The sequence below is a fragment of the Carettochelys insculpta genome, chromosome 2 (assembly GCF_033958435.1).
Source record: "Carettochelys insculpta isolate YL-2023 chromosome 2, ASM3395843v1, whole genome shotgun sequence".
NCBI classification, from domain to species: domain Eukaryota; kingdom Metazoa; phylum Chordata; order Testudines; family Carettochelyidae; genus Carettochelys; species Carettochelys insculpta.
In genome coordinates this window covers 223,249,920-223,268,929 of record NC_134138.1, presented here as the reverse complement: position 1 = coordinate 223,268,929, position 19,010 = coordinate 223,249,920, and the positions used below count along the sequence as shown (strand labels likewise).

General features: G+C 43.7%; 2 protein-coding genes across 2 annotated transcripts in view; one reads left to right on the top strand and one right to left on the bottom strand.

Moving 5' to 3' along the window:
- The window catches only part of ANKMY2 (ankyrin repeat and MYND domain containing 2), a 28,047-nt gene extending 27,011 nt beyond the window's left edge, over positions 1 to 1,036 (bottom strand). Inside the window, exon 1 of the mRNA XM_074986199.1 lies at positions 904 to 1,036. Within this exon, the coding sequence (XP_074842300.1) occupies positions 904 to 970 (67 nt within the window). The 5' untranslated portion in view covers positions 971 to 1,036. The remainder of the gene's footprint in view (positions 1 to 903) is intronic.
- Positions 1,037 to 1,294: 258 nt separating this feature from the next.
- BZW2 (basic leucine zipper and W2 domains 2) overlaps positions 1,295 to 19,010 on the top strand; it is a 75,117-nt gene continuing 57,401 nt past the window's right edge. Inside the window, exons 1-3 of the mRNA XM_074984658.1 lie at positions 1,295 to 1,371; positions 4,013 to 4,071; positions 4,835 to 4,884. The gene's annotated coding sequence lies outside the window, so the exon portion shown is untranslated. The remainder of the gene's footprint in view (positions 1,372 to 4,012; positions 4,072 to 4,834; positions 4,885 to 19,010) is intronic.

Below are 19,010 nucleotides of genomic sequence, written 5' to 3'. Positions count from 1 at the left end.
GTCCCCAGTGGGGAGACAGCCACTGGTATGGGGCTTCTTCTCTGCTTCCCCCAGCTAGGGAGACGCTGCCCAGCAGCAGCTGTCTGCCTGCCCAGCTCCCCCAGCTGGGGGAAGTCAGGAGAAGCCATGCCTGGCTTCCCAGTGCTGGAGGGAGCCAGAAAACTGACTAGCACTGGTGCTGGTCAGTTCACCGGCTCCCAACAGAGGAGATCACTGAACCAGGCTGCCCTGCTCCCCTCTACTCCCCGGAGCCAGGGAAACCGACCAGGGCTGGTGCCCTCCTCCGTTTCCCGGATCCCCCGCCGTATGCGATAAATTTGCCCTAGGCGTGGTTGAGAATCGGGGTCTACTGTAACAAGGAAGGGGGCAGCTGATTGGTTCTTTGGGCAACTCTCGTCTTCGCTGGTGCTCAGCCCAGGCATTGGCTCTGGCAGTAGGGCTGCATCGAGCTGCACGTGTTGGGTTCGCAGCCCCAGTCAGAGAACCAGGGACAAAAATCTCCGCAGCTCCGGGCCCTTCAGCTGGTAGACTGATGTTTGAGCAGCTTCCCACAGTGCTTGCGCTGGGGGGGGCGACCCAGAGCCCAGCCCGCCCGGGTACACGGCGGCCCAGGCCAGAGCTAGTGTGCGTGTGCCCCAGGCTCCCCCGGCTGCTACTCCCAACCCGCCAGCAGCGGGCCCGCAGGGGGTGGCTCTGGAAGCGGATACCTCCCTATCCGCAGGGCGAGAGCGAAGCACCGCAGCGGCCATGGGAGCGCGACCCAGACAGCCCAGGGAAAGCGGGGCCAAGCGGCCCTGACTCTGCAGCTAGTCCGAGGCGCCGGAGCGTGGCGGGAGGCCTGAGCTCGCAGCGCCTCGCCCCCGCCAGGCTTGTCCCTGCCGCACCCTGTAGCGGCGGCCTCACCTTGGGCGATCACCGCCAACAGCTCCTTCTCCGCCGCGCTGAGCTGGCCCCTGCGGGGGGCAGCCATGGCTGGGCCCGGCCCTACCCGACCCGACGATGCGCCTCGTGGGACCCTGCACCCGCTTCCCCTGTCCGCGGAGCAGCCCCGCCCCGCCCCGCCCCGAGGGTCCAACCATTCTCTCTCCCGCGGTGGGGGGAAGAGGCGCCGCGGCCACCCTACGCCCCGCGCACGGGCTTCAATTCCCCAGCACAAAGCTCCGCTCGCGCTGTTTGCTGAGGGGCGCTCGGCGTGGTACGTCCCGTCGCCTCCCTTTCCAATCCCCCCCCGCGTTAGCGGGCCGATGGTACGGCCGGAAAGGGCGGGGCGGGCGAACAGCTGGGGCTCTAATGTGTCTCCGCGCTGCTGCCCTTGGCAGGTTCATTGTGTGCGGCAGCGGAGTGTGCTGTGGCGGCCGGGCAGCCTGACAGGTAAGGGCAGCGGCGTGAGAGGCAGTTAGTCGGGGCGCGGGTCTCCATCCTGCGAGGGCTGCTTCGCAAGTGGTGTCGGGCTGTAGCCGGGCACGGAGCCCCCTGGGTCTGGGGCGCGTGTGGGGAGCCGCGGGGGGGGATCGCTACACGGGCTGCCGTGACGGAGCGGATGGCTGCTTAGTTGTGTAGTAGTGTAACACAGCACGATCTGGGCGCAGTAGTGGGTCTGCTGCTGGGGGCGCTGCGGCTTCAGCCGGGGGCAACCACTCAGGTCTCTGGAGTGCAGGGGTTCGCAGCTTGAATGACAGCAACCTCACAATGGGTAGGTGTGTTTCCCAGCTTGTGTTTTAAAACATGCCACCTGTATGAATTTGTGATGTGAGGTGCAACCCTTGTGGGGCTTTAAAAAATCTGGGCATTGCAAATTGTGCTTATAGGTGTCTGCTGACCTGTGGGTCAGAAACCCTTTCTTGGGCTTGTTCTAAGTAGTTAACAGACTATTCATTGGTAATGTGCCTGTTCTATTTTACTTTTGTGCTCGCAAAGCTAGTTAGCTTTTGATTAGACAGGGTCTTTTTTCCTCAAGATCCTCAAGATTCACTGCAAAACATGTAGCTGAAAATTTTACTAAACATTCATTTGTATTCCTTCTGCTAAAGTACAGCCACCTATCAAAAGAATTTCCATTGAAATAATAAAGGGATGGACTAAAGGTCCAAAGTAAAACAAACAGATCCCTGCAAAAGAGGAGTCTGTTCAAGGTAAAGTTGTTAGGGGATTTTCAAATTACAGTTATCTTGCAGTACGTCATAGATGTGGTAGGGATAAAAGGTAACTTGTCAGAGGGAAAAATAGGTCTGTGCCATTTTGTTAATTTTCTTGTATAGAAAAAGTCCTGTGTAATTTTCATTTCTGCTTCTTCTGATCTTCCCCATTAAAAATGAGCCAGGGTGGATTTTAAAACATCACTAAAGTTAGACTTTTTAAAAAAAAAAAAAAAAAAAAAAAATTAAAATAAACTTGAAATTGGCAACTTGGATTAAAAGAAAATCTTTCGATTGTCACAAAACAAAAAAGCAGTCCTGTAGCACTTTAAAAAAATGATTTATTAGCTGATGAGCTTTCCTGGGACAGATCCACTTCTTCAGGTTCTTATGATCTATGCAAGTCAAGTAAACTGAAATAAAAAAAAAAATTCAACTAGTTATATTTGCTGCTGAAGTTGTAAAGGGTGTCTGTCTACTGCGCATATACAAGTCATTGCCTAAGAACCTGGGTATAATGTGTCCAAGTGCTGCCCAGCTTTTGACAATAGTACCCTCTTCTCTAGGTGTATGGAGATTATCTTCTTCATATCAGTTTAGTCAGCTCATTCAGTTCAATAACTAGTACATTCAAAGTTGAGAAGCAGCACTGAAAGAGCTAGAAAGCTTGTTTTCCCTCTTCCAGTAGGAATAAAAACAAGGTGTGAGAGGATGAGATATTTAGTACTAAAATCTTAAAGGACGGGGTGACCAGAAACATTCAGTTCAATCCACTGCCTACAGATAATACTTTTGTTTATTAAATCAGCTATTTTTAGATAGAAAACATATTTTCCTTATATAGGCAATATATTTACTGTCATTTTATTTTACAAATAATTTTAAAATGCTGCGTTTGTACATGCTGTCTTTGACTTCCAGTCACTGTCCAAACGTGGCTTGACACAAAGAGTGAATTGTCCATTGGCATTTGTACGTAAGAAATACATTGTTTGTCCTTTTCTAACATAAACAAAGGGAAATTAAAAAGTTTAATAAATTTGTAAATCTACACAATTGCTTACATAAATGTGTATGGGTATTATGTATCCTTTTGTTTACCAAATTGTATCAATTTTCTGTAGAAAAATAAAGTAAAAATTGGTTTAAATCAAGATTTCTTGCTTTCTGAGTTAAATTACTATGAATTAATTTCACTCTGGATTGAGGTCTTGTTTATTTCAGTAAGCTATGGTCCTTTTGCAAATTGGTCATATTATGGAAGAACAAGTACCTAGGAAGTTAAATATAATTAATTGAGAGGGGAGTTTCAGAGAGGTAGCTGTCTTAGTCTGTATCCACAAAAAACAATGAGAAGTCATGTGACACCTTACAGATTTTTTGAGGCATAAGCATTTGTGAGTAAAGACATGCATCTGGTGAAGAGGATCTTTGCCAACAAAAGCTTATGCTCCAAAAAATCTGATAGTCTGTAAGGTGCCCCAGAACTTGCGTTTGTTTTTGAGGGGAAGCCACTTTTCTTCAGGTTTCTAAAAATTCTTAGTTTTGTTAATATATTCTTCATATCATACAAAGCTACAAAGAACCACTGTTCTTCTATCATGTTCATGTTCCCCGACCCTAGTTACCTGTAGCTGAACCTGTCTCTCTTCTCCATGCCCCGGGAGCTCTAGTTGGGGGTCAGGGCTGGGTGGTGCTCTATTCCCACCTGCAACTCCTCATAGATGTTTCCCTGGCTACCGCATCTCCCTGAACATTTTTGTCCCCTCTCTGAAGATGTGCCCTATAGTTTGATTCAGTCTAATCTTGTGCATAACGCAGGCCATAGGACTTCTCTGTACTACTTCCTGTTTAAACTAAAGCATATTTTTTTTTAGGAAAACATCCAGTCCCGATTCAACAATTTCCAGTGTTGGAGAATTTGCTGTAACACTTGGTAAGTTGTTTGAATGGTTCATTATCCGTGGTGTTTTTAAAAGCTTCACCTCCTTTTAAGACTGATTTGTGTAACACTGCTGCAAGTGAAAGCATCTTGTTATACCTTTGCTAGAAGACCCCTGTAATATTGCATGTCTCTTTGTAGGTACTACTGTGATCAAATCACTCCTTAACCTTCTCTTTGACAAGCTAAATAGATTTGAGTCTTTCACTGTAAAGCATGTTTTGTAATCCTTTAATAATTGTTGGCTCTTCTCTGAGTCTCCTGAAATTTAAAATGTTTAAAGAATTGCTCTTTACTAAGCATCCAACTCTCCATTCCTTCATCTGAGAGCTCAGAGAAGTTCCAATGAGTGTTTCGTAGATTATGTGCGCTGGAGAGATCACAGTGGCAATTATATTAATGTAACTGCGCTGCTGTGAGATCTCTTATGTAGCTACTTTAGGTCAAAAGGAGAGAGAGCTCCCTTTGATATAATCCCCGAAGAGCAGCAAGTAGCTACATTGTAGGGAGAAGTTCTCTCAATGACATAGCGCTATTTACACCAGTATCTATGTCGGTGTAAATGATGTTGCTCGGGGTGGATTTTTTAACATCCCTGAGTAACATCAATTTTGCCAACGTGTGTTAGTGTAGATATAGCCTTTATCACCCAAGAAGCTTAACAAAAACAACAAAAGAGGAGATTTTAGTTTCCTTATGTTTGTTAGGAATTTTCAGGATAAACTGAGTTTGTTCACTGTTTTGTTTTCTTTTATAGGTAATCTTTTAAAGGATTCTACAATCAACCAGCTGAATTTTCCTCCATTGGTAAGTGCAAATCAGATCATTATTTTGTTTATCATTTTATTTGAACGTATTTTTTTAGTATTTAAATCATGTTCCATTGTTTCAGTGATTTGAATTGCCTCCTTGAGTTTAAAATTTAATGAAGTCCATAGAGATATAGCATATGTCTTGCTTGAGCAAAGGAGTACTTCAGTGTTTTTGTTTTTTTTGCTTTTGTTTTTATAATAAATATGCAAGTGCTTGCAGATTCTATTGTACCCATACATTTTAGATGGGTCTTCTGTTCATTAGTTTTTAATTACTGGGACTCTTTTGATGGTCATGCTCTGCCATAGTCTCTTACTTTAATAAGTTAAACAAAAAACTTCAGTTGTTATTGTGAAAATGCTCTGACTAAATAGAGTAAGAAGTGGAGGAGGGCTGATAGAAACCTTGGTGTTGGTTGTCTAACACTTTCATGGAAAAAATTGTGACTTTTTTCCTTTGAAAAGCTGTGAGATGGGTGTGACGCAGTGCTTCCTCTAAGAAACCACTGAGCCCGCCACTTTCTGCCTGTCTTCCTGAGAGGGGCTATTAAGGCTCTTTCAGCACATAGACAGGGAGGGCCACACCCAGCTGCAGAATGGCAGAGAGATGAGTTTTGGGAAGACTTAGGGTATGTCTATATTTATGTGGCGGGGGGGGCGGGTCTGTGCTGCAATCAATCTTCTGGAGATTTTGATGCAGCAAAATCAATGGCTGAGCCCAGAGAGGTTGACTGCGGTAATCCACACTGCCTCGTGGAGTAAGGGGCATCAGCACGAGCCCTAAGATCTACACCAGAGAACAAAGTTGATCCTGATATGTTGATTCTAGCTACGCCACTAGGGTGGCTAGAATTGTGTATTGGGATGGACTTTGATCCCTAGCGTGGACCAGGCCTTTGCTTAAAGGACTTGCAGGTGTCTACCTCCCTTGGGATGCAGACACAAGGATATGTTATGAAATCCACCTTGTCCTTCAATGTGTCGGAAGGTATGCTCAGCCTCTTTTCCTCACCTCTACCTCTGCAACTATGAATTGTACCAACATGGTTATACTTTAAACAAGAAATAAGTTTGGTCATTACAAAAGGTGGATTTTAAGTGCTTAATGAGGTAGCAGACAGAAAAAAAAAAAAGTACTCCAACTAAGCTTGATTCACTAAAGAAATTAATTACAAATAGTAATTCCTCACCCTAGATACTGTTGCAGGCAGATTACGGGAAGCCTTGAAAGGTAGCTGCACTGAACTGCTGTTTGAGACTTCAAGTGGTATTACTCACAAGCTGGATGTCTTTTCCTGTTGGGCCCAGTTCTTCCTTCCCCAGTACAGTTCTTGTTTCCAGGTGTCTTTCACTGTTTCTTTGGTGGGGAAGGAGAGGAGAACCATGGTGATGTCACTCCATTGCCTTATATAGCTCTTGTGTAAGGCAGGAACCCTTTGCCTTTCATTGGAAAAATATTGGCATTCCAAAAGGGAAGAAAGGGGGCTGAGGTGTCCATTATCAGGTGACATGGACTCCGCCTTTGCAGGGCTGTGTCAGCCATTACTCACAGGCTGACTGGAGCATCCAGAAGAAGACTAATTATCTGGGCTAATGGGCCATCAGTCCTGTCTGGCTTTCACTATGTGTGAAGGGCTACTGTGGGTGACAGCCAAAGTAATACATTTAAAATAAAAGTACATGGTCAATATTCCTAACTTCAGATGCAGAAACAATACAGGTATGCAAACTGAATCATTGCTTTGGGTAAATAACATTTTCAATTGTATCTTAGATCAAGCACATCTCAGTTGTATCATATCCATATCATTGGCATGTTTTCATAAAGAATATTGAGTGTAATCTCACAGTGGGGTCTTCAAAGCCCAGATTGACAGTATGGGGACAAGAATGTTCTGTCTCTTGGCAGCGGCTGAGTATAGTCCCTGTGCAGGATCTGCTTAATAGGACACTCTGGTATCTGGCACTGGAGAGTGTGGAGGAGAACCTGGATAAACCTATTGTGATAGAACAACATAAGGAGAAAGACCAGGGCTGTGTGTGAGATTCACTCAAGATTCCCTTTCCCTCTGCCTTCATGGCAACAGCTGGTCTCTGAGCCTAAACTGAGTCTCCCTCCATGAAGCTGTAGCCCTGAACTATTCAGACTATGTAAGCATGCTGCTGGGGTTGTGCCAAATCTCAAGGGAAAACAGAGAAAATAGGGGAAGTTGATGTGAGCTGGTAGCCAGAAGACTCTGCCCTTGGATCTAGTGGAGGGGGAGATCCTGGGTCCCCCTATACTTCTCCCAGCCTCCTGAGGGATCCCTGTGGTGATAAACTGGGACTTGGCCTCCAGGCCCCTAGGCTGTGTGAAGAGCCTCCTTAAGGCTCAGAGAGACTCTTTGGCTATGGCCTGATCACTAGGCCTGTTGGCCCCAAAACGCAAAGCCCCCCACAATATGGACACTTTAGAACAGGGGAGGAGTAAATGAAAGATGAATTTGGACAAGCTACTGAAATGAGTTTTATGTACCAGCAGCAAAAACAGCTGCAGCAGACCCATTGCTTTACAGCTGGCTGCCTAGCAACCGCAGAAAGCCTTGCAAACGCAACAGCTTGTGAGGGAATTAGCAGCCAAACAAAGAGACGAATAGCAGCAACTGTTATAGTTTGGCCAGACTGTTTCACCCCGAGGGTACTCTGGGGAAGTCAGCAGCTCCAGGCTGTGCCTGGCCCTGGACCTTCCACTGAACCTAACAAGAATAGAGCGAGGGATGACCCAGAGGGGTTTCTGATAACCTTTGAAAGAGTTGCCATGGCAGCTCGCTGGGCCATCCTTGCTTGCACCCTGCATGGCAGTAATAGCCCAGGCTGTGTTCTAGGGTTTGAGATATTTGTGGTTTAGGGTTTGTAATGGCTTCACGAGACTACAGCGTTTGTTATTTCTGCAAAGGTGTATCAATGGCGATTTCAGGAGGAAAAGTTTACACCAGCTCTATGACCATGGGGGGTGAACCAGAAACTGAGAGAACATTGCTGGTGGTAGCTGCAGCCTGACAAAAAAGTCAGGAATCCAGATAACCAAAAAATTGTCATCGAACAGTTGGCATAGATTTTCCTGGCTGGAGGACAGAAATAAGTGATGTATCACTGCCCAGAAATCCTCTCTGAGGACTAATCTTGATGGTGAAGTACTGATCCTTGTGAGGTCCCTGGTGGGAATCATTTGGGCCAGTCTGGATCAGTTCAGTCCCACCTAAACAAAGCCAGGCTATGGAAAAAAGAGCAAGAAGGGAGAGGAGCAGGAGGACAGGGCTATCCTTGGAGGATGGGGGAGCAGTTGAGTGGCAGACAGGTGTGCACATTGGCCAGAACCAGGCTGCAGAAGGACAAGGCACCTGGGGAGCAGCCTGTCCTGTCTTGGAAACCACTGAAAGAGGCAAGAAACCAGATTCTCTCCCTTCCTGACCCTTTTGGTGACTGGAGCTTGTACTGCATGCTGAGGGGCAAGACATTTCTGCCATAGCTCTTCTGACGTGAACTGCCTCTCTGGCCAAATATGAGTTCCTGTCCAACAAAATGATCGGTGTCTGTACGGGTGAATGGATTGGATTGGGTTGCTGCCAGACTCTTAAAGGGGAGTCTGTTGGGACCTGAAACAGTTCCCACAGGCACTATGTACAATGCGTTCTAGGTGATGTCTCCTACACTCCACAAAGAACAGGGACAACCTAACTTCCAGATGCCACTGAGCCACCCCTCGTCTCTCAAGCTGTGGCTGGCACCTGATGGAAAGAGAGGGCCTGGGTCCCTCTATCGTTCAGCTGGCCTCCTGTGAGATCTGAGTGGAGTCACAGGAGGCCCATAGACTGCCTGGAAGAATCTCCCAACGGCAAAGAGTCTTTTGTTGTGGCTACACGCGACTAGGTCCCTCACCTCTGTTGTTTGCAGCAGACTTTTCCGCTTTTGAGTATTAACCTCGCGCAACAGAAGCACCTTAATTTCTGCATAGATCTGGCATGAGACTGACACCGCTTATGCTCGGAAGTTATTAGGACTTCACAAACTGAATATTACTAACAATAATATTCCTCCCTCTCCCCCTCCCCCATCATAAAGGGAACAGAATAAGAGATCTCTCTCTCTCTCTCTCTCTCTCTCTCTCTCTCTCTCTCTCTCTCTCTCTCTATATATATATATATATATATATATATATATATATATATATATATATATATATATGCATGTATATGTATATAAAGCCTAAGTATACGTGGGGTCTTAACTCAATAAAAATGTGTTCAGAATAAAACAGTTGGCTGGACAAGTGCTAGTGTATTCAGATTTTAATTGATTTTTTTCATCCTTTAGTTTTAATGAAATGCTATTTAAAGAATTGCCCAAGGTGTATTTTTTTTTTGTTTTCAGTGCCCACTTCAAATGCTCACAAGGTGCTGTTTCAGCTTCAGTCTCAAAGCATCCATTTTGCCTGTGGTATGGGTTGTGTGTACTGCTAAATGTTGTTCTGGTGTGTTAATTTAATTATCCAGGTACTGCCTGTGTAAGAATAACTGAAGAAGACAAGGAACAGGGGTGCCTGATTGAAAGCACTGGGTGTATGTTTGAGAGGCAGGGTGGTCGGTGATTAGGGTGCTATAGGTTGAACCTCTCTAGTCCAGCACTCTTGGGATCTGACTGGTGCTGAAGCAGAGAGTTTGCCAGACCACAGGAGGTCAATTTTTGTCTACCAGCATTACCAATACTTCCACTGCTTACTGGGCTCTCGTAGGACATGTAGTGGTAAAGTAGAACTAAATAACAGTACAGAACACTGAGAGCCATGACTGGTGGCTGTAAAACTTTATGGGACTGCAGGAAACTTGGCCACACTCATGGTAAGTGGCCATCTGGCTGACTAAAATCCTTCTGGACTAAGGAGGTTCAAGTTGTAGTTGGGAACTTAGAACCTAGTTCAGTTCATTGCTCTGTTAAGGTTTGTCTACAAAGTAACAAGAGACCAGTGGCTGGCCTGTGTTATTCCTTGGTAGACTTCCAGGCTCTGGGACTTTGCAGGGCTAGATTTCCTGCACAGGTTGGTCAAATCAAAGGAGATTTTGACTCCCTCTGGAAACTAATAGACAGGATCCCCTGGGAGGTTAATATGAGTGGAGGGGAAGTCCCAGGAGAACTGGCTGTATTTTAAAGAAGTCTTATTGAGGACACAGGAACAAACCATTGCAACGTGCTGAAAGAATAGCAAATATGGCATCTGACCAGCTTGGCTTAACACAGAAATCTTCAGTGATCTTAAACCCAAAAAGGAAGCTTACAAGAAGTGGAAACTTGAACAGATTTTTGGGGTGGAGTAGAAAAATATAGCTTGAGCATGCAGGGGTGTGATCAGGAAGGCACAGCACAGTTGAATTGCAGCTAGCAAGGGACGTGAAGAATAAGAGAAATTTCTACGGGTATGTTAACAACATGAAAGTGATCAGGGAAAGGGTGGGATTCATCAAGCTCATGACTGAAGCTAAGCTAAGATACAGTAGTAGATAGGGATAAGGTCCAGAGTGCTCTAGACAAACTGGAGGATTGGGCCAAAAGAAATTTGTTGAAGCTCAACCAGGATATGCAGAATCCTGTACTTAGAACAGAAGACTGCCATGTTCTGCTAGGAGCTGCGGGCCAGTTTCCTAACTGGCAGTTCTGCGGAACACAGCCTGGAGATGACAGTAGATGAGAAACTGGATAGTGGTCAGCAGGGTGCCTTTATTGCTGAGAAGGCTAATGACATATTAGCCGTGTCTACATGTGCCAGCTACTTTGAAATAGCGCTCACCAAGTATAGACATGGCGGGCACTATTTCAAAGTTGGCACGGCTACTTCGAAGTTGAAATCAACGTAAGGCGGTGAGACGTCGAAGTCGCTATCCTCATGAGGAGATGGGAATAGCGCCCTACTTCGACGTTGAACGTCGAAGTAGGGCACGTGCAGACGATCCGCGTCCTGCAACATTTAAATAGCGGGGTCCGCCATGGCAGCCATCAGCTGAGGGGTTGAGAGACGCTCTCTCCAGCCCCTGCAGGGTTCTGTGGTCACCGTGTGCAGCAGCCCTTAGCCCAGGGCTTCTGGCTGCTGCTGCTGCAGCTGGGGATCCATGCTGCATGCAGAGGGTCTGCAACCAGTTGTCGGCTCTGTGGATCTTGTGCTGTTTAGTGCAAGTGTGTCTGGGAGCGGCTTGCTGTTGAGTCCGCCCTGTGACCCTGTCTGCAGCTGTTCCTGGCACCCTGATTTCGATGTGGGCCGCTTTGGTGTGTAGATGCTCCTCTGCAGCGCCTACTTCTATGTAGTGCTGCCCAACGTCGACGTTGAACGTCGATGGCACCAGCCCTGGAGGACGGGTAGACGTTATTCATCGAAATAGCTTATTTCGATGTAGCATTCACTTGTAGACGTAGCTATTGGGTTGCATCAGTTGGAGCACTGCTGGCAGATCAAGGGAAGTGATTGTGACCCTCTGCTCAGCATTGGTGAGGCCATACCTGGAGTATTGTGTCCAGTTTTCAGTTTCCCCCACTACACAAAGAAGGTGAACAAATTGGAAAGTGCCCAGCAGAGGGCAACAAAAATGATTAGGGTGCTGGGGCACATGAGTTAGCCATATTTTAAATGAACTTCAGATGGTATCGTGTGTTTGTTATGATCTGGTGAAGGTCTCTGTTCAACCCAAGATAATAGCTCAATCTTATTAACCAACACTCCTGTACTCGATATTTGTAAAACTGCAAAATGGTTGTCTGTATGTATTCTCTCCAGGCGCTGTGCCCTTACTCAAGCTTCACAGTATGATGACAACTTCAGCAAATCAGTGTTAGTCTCCCTGCAAGTAGTCTGAATTTCCTCCACTAGTGTAGAAACTGCTGCTGAGTCAGTGAAACGTATACATGCACAATCACTTGAAGCATGTATAAATGGTTACTTATCTGTATGCTAACACTTTGAAATGTGTTGTGCGCAGAGACGTTGCACGTGCCTTTCTTGCTACTTGATTTCTTAACTTATTGGAACTATGGGTGTATGGAGAGGGAGATGGTGACCGGGCCTTTTTTTAGGACTTTTGTTTGGCTTGTGAGGAAAGCGGGGGCATGTGGATCACCTACTGGTACTACTGGGAAAAGTCTGTGGAGTGAACCCACATACATCTAACGTGGAGTGTATAAGTGTGCAACACACAGAAGAACAACTGTTACTGTACAGGTAAGTGTGTGCTTTTTTCATGACCAGGTCCTAACTGACTAAATAGTACGGTAGTAACAGAGAGGTTCCCATGTTAGTCTGTATTCTAACAAAACAAATAATTCTGTTAATCTTTAAAGTGGTACATGACTGTTTTTTGTTTTATTTAGTACTGGTCGAACCTCTTTCATGCGACACCCTAGGGACCTGACTGGTGCTGAATTAGAGAATTTGCTGGACCATGGGAGGTCAATATCATCTAGCATGTTTCCAACACTTCCACTGCTTACTGGATTCTTAGACATTTAGGGGTAAAATACAGCTAAAGAACAGCACAGAACATGGAGAGTCAAGACTGGTGGCTGTAAACAAACTCTATTGGACCATGGGAAACTTGATGACACCCATAAGTGGTCATCTGGCTAACGAAAAGCATGCTGGATTAAGGATGTTGCTGGACAAGAGAGTTCCCGATTAGAGAAGTTCAACCTGGTTTGCTTTGTGCACTGAGTGATTATCAAGCTCAGCTTGCCTCTTTATTTTTGATGTTTTCTCAGCTTGTTCATAGAATTTTCATTCTGCTTGCTTTAGATTTATGGAGCCTTATTTATGCCGCACTGTAGCTAATAAACTATCATTGATATGTGTCTTACAGTCAGACCCTGCAAATAAAAAGAGTTCCCTGCTGAGATGTCAGAGTTACCATATGTTTTCTCTCTCAGTTTGGGTGGGAGAATATTTAAACTTGAGCTTGGGTAGAGATTCTTCCCCAATTTGTTACCATTGTTTTTTATTATTCTGGAAATTCTGATTATATGTCTAAAGGTAACAGAAATATGCATCAGTACTGCTGCAGCAGAAAAGCTGTTGTTTCACTCAAAAGTGAAAGGTGGAGTTTATTCCTGTTCTCTAATTTCTAAGGACACTTCTAAATTTATTGTACCATGCTCTTCAAAATCTGACTGCTTTTTTTTTTGGGTCTCTCCTGATTCACAAGTCAGAGAGTTAATCTGATTGCTTCAGTGACAGATTTAGGGACATAACCATTATATTTGTCACAATAAAACATCTCAGGACTTTGCGTACCACAAGAAAGAATCAGGATGAAATGTTAGTTTCAAACAAAATGTATTTAGTAGCTTAAGTAGTTCAGCAGCTTTACTCTATTATAGAACAAACTAGTTAAGAACTTGAAGATACAAATATTTGAGGGAAATGTGTTTTGTACTAACTTCACACAGTTTTTCTGAAGTGAATACATATAAGCTCCACAGTTAGTACGTAGTACAGATTCCTTTGATATAATTGGGGTCTTTTGTTAGGGTGTAATGGTACAGGGCCAATCTGACGGAAAACGCTGTCAGTGATATGACAGTGATTTTTGGCTCCAATCCTGCAGTTGATCTGTGAGAGTGCAGGCAATCTGTCCATATGGTTCAGTTTCACAGGGTTAGCACCTTACTAACACATACTATATAACCAGAATAAAAATAATTAGGCTAGTTAGAGAAAATATTTACAAGAAGATATCTGGTGATTTATAGGTATGTGATGTTGGAATTGCCTCTTGTTTGATATTGTTTGCAACAGAATGTTTGTTTTTCTGATCTAGACATTTTTATTTATAAGTTCCAGATGAAGCACTTCAGTGAAAGCTCTTTAAATATTGAGCTACTCTTCCATTGATTTTTTTTTTTCTTTTTTCGGTTCTCAAGGACACAGGGAAACTGCTGGAAAAAGTAAATTGGTAGCGATTCTTACCACATGATAGAAATCTTGCTTGTAAGCAGCCATTTGTTTCCATGCGTCAGAGCTTTGGAAGTTGAAAATACTTTTTTAAAAAGGTGTTTCATACAGTGAACATCTTTGAAGTCCATTGCAACAGAGTGGTCTACTGTAGGACTATGTATAGGAACATAGCTCTCCTGAACAGATACTTGTCTTGCATAAAAGTGCAGTATAATTAAGTGGTGAACTGTGCTAGCAGATGGTTCTTGTTAGCTCTGGCCAGGCTATAAAATATGGCAGATTGGAAATTGTATGAACCACTCAGGTCAAACTAAAAAAATTGAAGATATTTACTGAAATGGTTAATATAAAACTGACTGTTTTTTTACTGTAGATGATCATATTGCTCATCTTTTCCATAATTTTTCTTTAATTTTCGCTATACTGCAGATTTTTATGTAGATAGTAACTATACATGTGTAGCTATGTAGAAATTGTTGGGTGTAAACTGGAGATCTCAACAGCTGAGTAGGTGAACACAAGAAGGGCTGAGATGTGGTTTAGGACTCAGATAATCACAGTTAGAGTATCTGCTAAAACAGGTGAACTGCGCTTCTTGGGCTGGACATGGTTTTACAAAGTTAGCCCTGGCAGACTGTCGACACTTTATTTAACTGCGCTTCCGCAGGTATGGCCACTGATTGCCATTCCTGGGCAATGGGAGTCACAGGAGCCTGTGTCCCAGACCGTGCCACTTCTAGCAGCTCCCATTGGCCGTTAATGGTGATCCATGGCCAACAGGAGCTGACAGAGGTCAAACCCCTGGAAGTGCAGGTGAATTAAGTGCTGACAGCTCACTGGGACTAACTCCAGTGAATCACTTCTGGCTTATTGTGTGCCCCTGTGCCAAAATGACGAGCAGTGAAGTAGCTAGCAATCTTGACATTTTAGACTGACATAATTAGGCTTCAGGAATAACACATCTGAGCTAGATGCAGTGATTCACACCTCTCAAATACTTTTTCGGTCTGCAAACATGGAAAACTATATTTGGTTTGCTTTCTTGGGGGGAGGGAGGCTTTTTTGCAACATTTGATGGAAGTTATAACTTACATGCTGAAGAACAGTTATGTGGCAAATTCTGTTGTTGTAGGGGGACCCTGCCCAAAGGCTCTGTGTTTTAGTGACATACTGTGGTTGATGTAGTATCTTTCTGGAACCAAACCTATACCCTCCTTCAGCGCAGGCCGGCAGCTAGAGTGTGGGAACTGTGCAGATGTCTGCATCTCCATCTCACTGCTGCAGGAGACAGCATTGTCTGTCAGTGAGAAAAAGAACAAGTCATTTACTATCTTGTGATATGCTGTGACCCATGCATGGGTTTGAGTTTGTTTTGGTACAGGGTGCCCACCCTCATTTCATCAGGGGCCACGTGGAAATTTTTTACGTGTTCCAGGGGCTGAATACAAAATAGCTCCAAGCACCCACCGCCAAGCTTAACTCTTCTCATCCCCAAACCCAGGATTCACTTACCTCGCACAGGAGCTCCACGTGCTGCCACCTCCTACTGCACCTTCACTGGGCTGCCATCTATCTGCTGTGGCTACGTGGTTGCCCCCCATTCCCTTCTCCCATGTACAATGTGTGCAGCTCTGGGACACAATTTAATTGATGTAACTGCCAGATCCCTCATGCCCATTAAGCTGTTAAACCAATTAAACTGAGTTCTCGTCTTTCAGCGGGACAGGTCAGGGAGCCAGAGGAGGAGTGAGCAGTGGCAGCAGCAAATGGCTCCTTTAAGTGCTGCATGTGTCTCCAGAGCTGCCCTGATGGCTTACAGAGTGGCACCACTGCCAGATCCATGGAACAGATGAAAAGGCCCCATGTGCCACATGTTGGCCACCCCGCTCTAACCTCTAACAGTTTCAGACATCTTTACTTCCACATCAAGTAACCTTGCTCCCTCTGGCCTGTAGTGGGGCTCCCACTTGTGTAGGTGAAATAGTTGTGGTTAAAGAGTGTGTGTGTGTGTGTGTGTGTGTGTGTGTGTTCATACAGTTTCTGAGAATTCAGACTTCTTTTAAAGTGTTCCTGCATATTATGCCACAGCTTGGTTGGCTTCGTTTTTAATCTGACTGTACAGGTACTGTCAGTAATACAGAAAAGCAGATACAAATGGGAGAAGAGACATGCTAATCACTCATACTTCTAGCTCTTAAGGTTACACTATTTGATTTCAAAGTAAAAACTATTTCTCAATCTGAAATTTCAGTCACACTAATTTAGTATATTTGTGTGCAACATGCATGAGTGATTGCATTTACTATCAAAATAATTCATAAATCTGCTTTTAACAAATCTGTCAGATGCATAGAGAGGTAACAGGGCTAATGTGTGATTTCATTGTTGTCACCCTCATCCTTCCTTTCCTCTCTCTTGTCATGCTGTTTAAACTTAGGATAGGTCGAGTAACAGTTTTGTTAGAATAGCTGTCAGAGGTGCATGCTTGTTTTTAAACAAAATCCCATAACCTTAAATAACATACTTATGCCAACCAAAGCCCTAGTGCAAATAACAACAGCAATTCTGAGCGCTTTTTTTGGGGAAGCTAATGCAATATGAGGAGATGGTGTCATGAGGCCAACAGAAAAATGCTTTTTGTTGGTATAATCTGCGTTTACAAGATGGCTGTGTTGGTACAGCTAAACTGGTGTAGCTGAGTTTGCTAACTACACCAGCAAAGCAGTTGTAGAGTAAGGCAAGGCCTTAGCTTTTGAACTCTTTGTGCTAGGAACAATGTGTCTTGTTTTGTAAGGTGCCTGACACCCTTATTTGGCTGTATGAATAAAAATCATCATGTTTTCATGATCTTAGGTTTGTAGATTTAGGCTCGTGGACAAATGCAATATGGAATTCAACTTCAGTCCAGTTATAGTCTGAGCAAAGATTAATAAATAGAAACAGGATTATTCAAATTTGAAGTTTTACAGAGAAATCTTAACTTTTTGTATGTTTCTGTGGCTGATCTAGAACATTTAGTTTCATATAATACAAAGAAAAATGCAGTCAGGTAGCAATGTAAGGATTAACAAAATAATTTGGGACTTTTTTATTTTCTTTTTTTTCTAAACTTCTCCTGGTGGGTAGTAGTTTTATGAATGCTTGGTAGAGATCTTGAAGTTTTTCACCTCTGTCACTAGGATCACAGCAAATGTGATTTTGTGTCTAAGGGCTTGACTATAAATGATGGATTGTGTGGTGTTTGCTGGATGGAAGCTGGAGGCATCGGTGATTTGTACTGGGGTGTCCAGGAAATAGATTCCTTGTGTGGAATGGTCAAAACTGAGATTGATGATATCTTTATCATTTGGACCCATGGTAAAGGAATTTGGAAGAATTCCACAGAGATTTTAACAACCTGCACCCTAGCACCAATGTAGCATAAGAAGAGAAGGGGTAATAGGAGTGAGAGCTGAGGAATTGTTCTAAGTCAGCCGTAAAAACTTTAGCATAGTGTGGGGCCACCTACTTTAAGGTAGGCCCAAGAAGGTTCATAACAGAATGCTGCTTGTCATTACCTATAGCCCCAAGCTCAAACCCCTGCAATGCATCATGAACAATCAATACTGGAACATGATGCTGCACTCAGAAAGGCTCTAGGTGAGAGGCCTGTTCTCTACTATAGACAGCCACATAACCTCAGGAAAACTCTCACTAGCAACCACAGGTCATACCATGGTAATGCTTATCCTGGAACTTCTTGCAACAACCCCGTTACCAACTTTGTCAACATATTTGTTGTGGAGACACCATCTCTGGGCCTAACCACATTAGTTACAGGATTAGGGGCTCTTATTCCTGAACCTCAACCAATGTTATACATGCCATCATATGCCAGCAGTACCCCTCTGCTATGTATATTGGACAGACTGGACAATCACTTCACCAAAGAATGAATGGAAACAAAGGAGACAATAGGAATCTGAATACACACAAACCTGTTGGTGAGCATTTCAGTGGAGTGGGCCATACTGTTAAAGATCTGAGAATACGCATTTTACAACAAAGAGACTTTAACAGCAGATTAAAAAGTTAAACATGTGAATTGCAGTTTATACTCAAATTTGATACTTTGACACTTGGCCTTAATAGAGAGAGCAGTTTCCTTACACGTTACAAAGACAGCTTCCCCATCTTTGTTATTCGTGGTGAAGTCAGGCAGGTCACATTCCTTCCCTTCAGTCCTGTATATCTGATTTGTCAGGTTTTTTTCAATTTTTTTGTGTATCTCTGTATTATAAAACCATCATGCCATTTCCAGTACAGCACTATCTCCGGATCTGAAGAACTGGGTCTGCCCATGAAAGCTCATAACCTAATAAAGTTTTAGTTTTTAAAGTGTACACGACTGCTTTTTTGTTTTGTTAGAATACAGACTAACATGGCTACCTCTGTTACTATGTAACACACGGAGCAATTTGTCATGTGCAGTAGAGCAAAGCAGATAAATATTAGGGATCCACTTAATGCCTCTGTCTTGGAGGTGTCTCTTCTGTTGCAAATCTTTGTTTCTGCATATATTATTAATATCAGAACCTTACAATTTCTATTGAGTACTTATAGTATCTTTTTCTAATACTATTGGTTTATGATCTTTTCATGAAAAGTATTTTTGCAGTGTTGATTCTTTGTGAAAAAATTTGAAATATTTGCTAAAGTGTATCTACTTTAATTTTTCTTCATACAGAATGAGTATCTTTTTTATCTTTATAGTTTGTCTTCTGCTGCTGCTTAATCTGTATCAGAAATTATAACCCTCTTACACCAAGTGGTTGCTATGAAAATTCTGATGTCATAATAATGAAATTGACTTCAGGTGGAGAATAAACAGCAGGAGCAGGTGACATCCAAGATCCTGCCTTCAGGAAAATAGTTGTTATAAAGTGTGAGTGAAGAAGAACACATTATTTTAATCAGGTAAACTCAGAATAATTATATTGAATTCAGTGTGTTTTTTGTGTGTAAGGTTAAACAAATATGTTTTACATGATTGGAACCCCACCTTGACATTTCTTAGGGCATGTGTGTTACTTTTACTGATGTTTTACTTACAAATTTTTAAGACACCTACAAAATTGAACTTTCCCAGGAATAACTTTTACAGACCAAGAGAT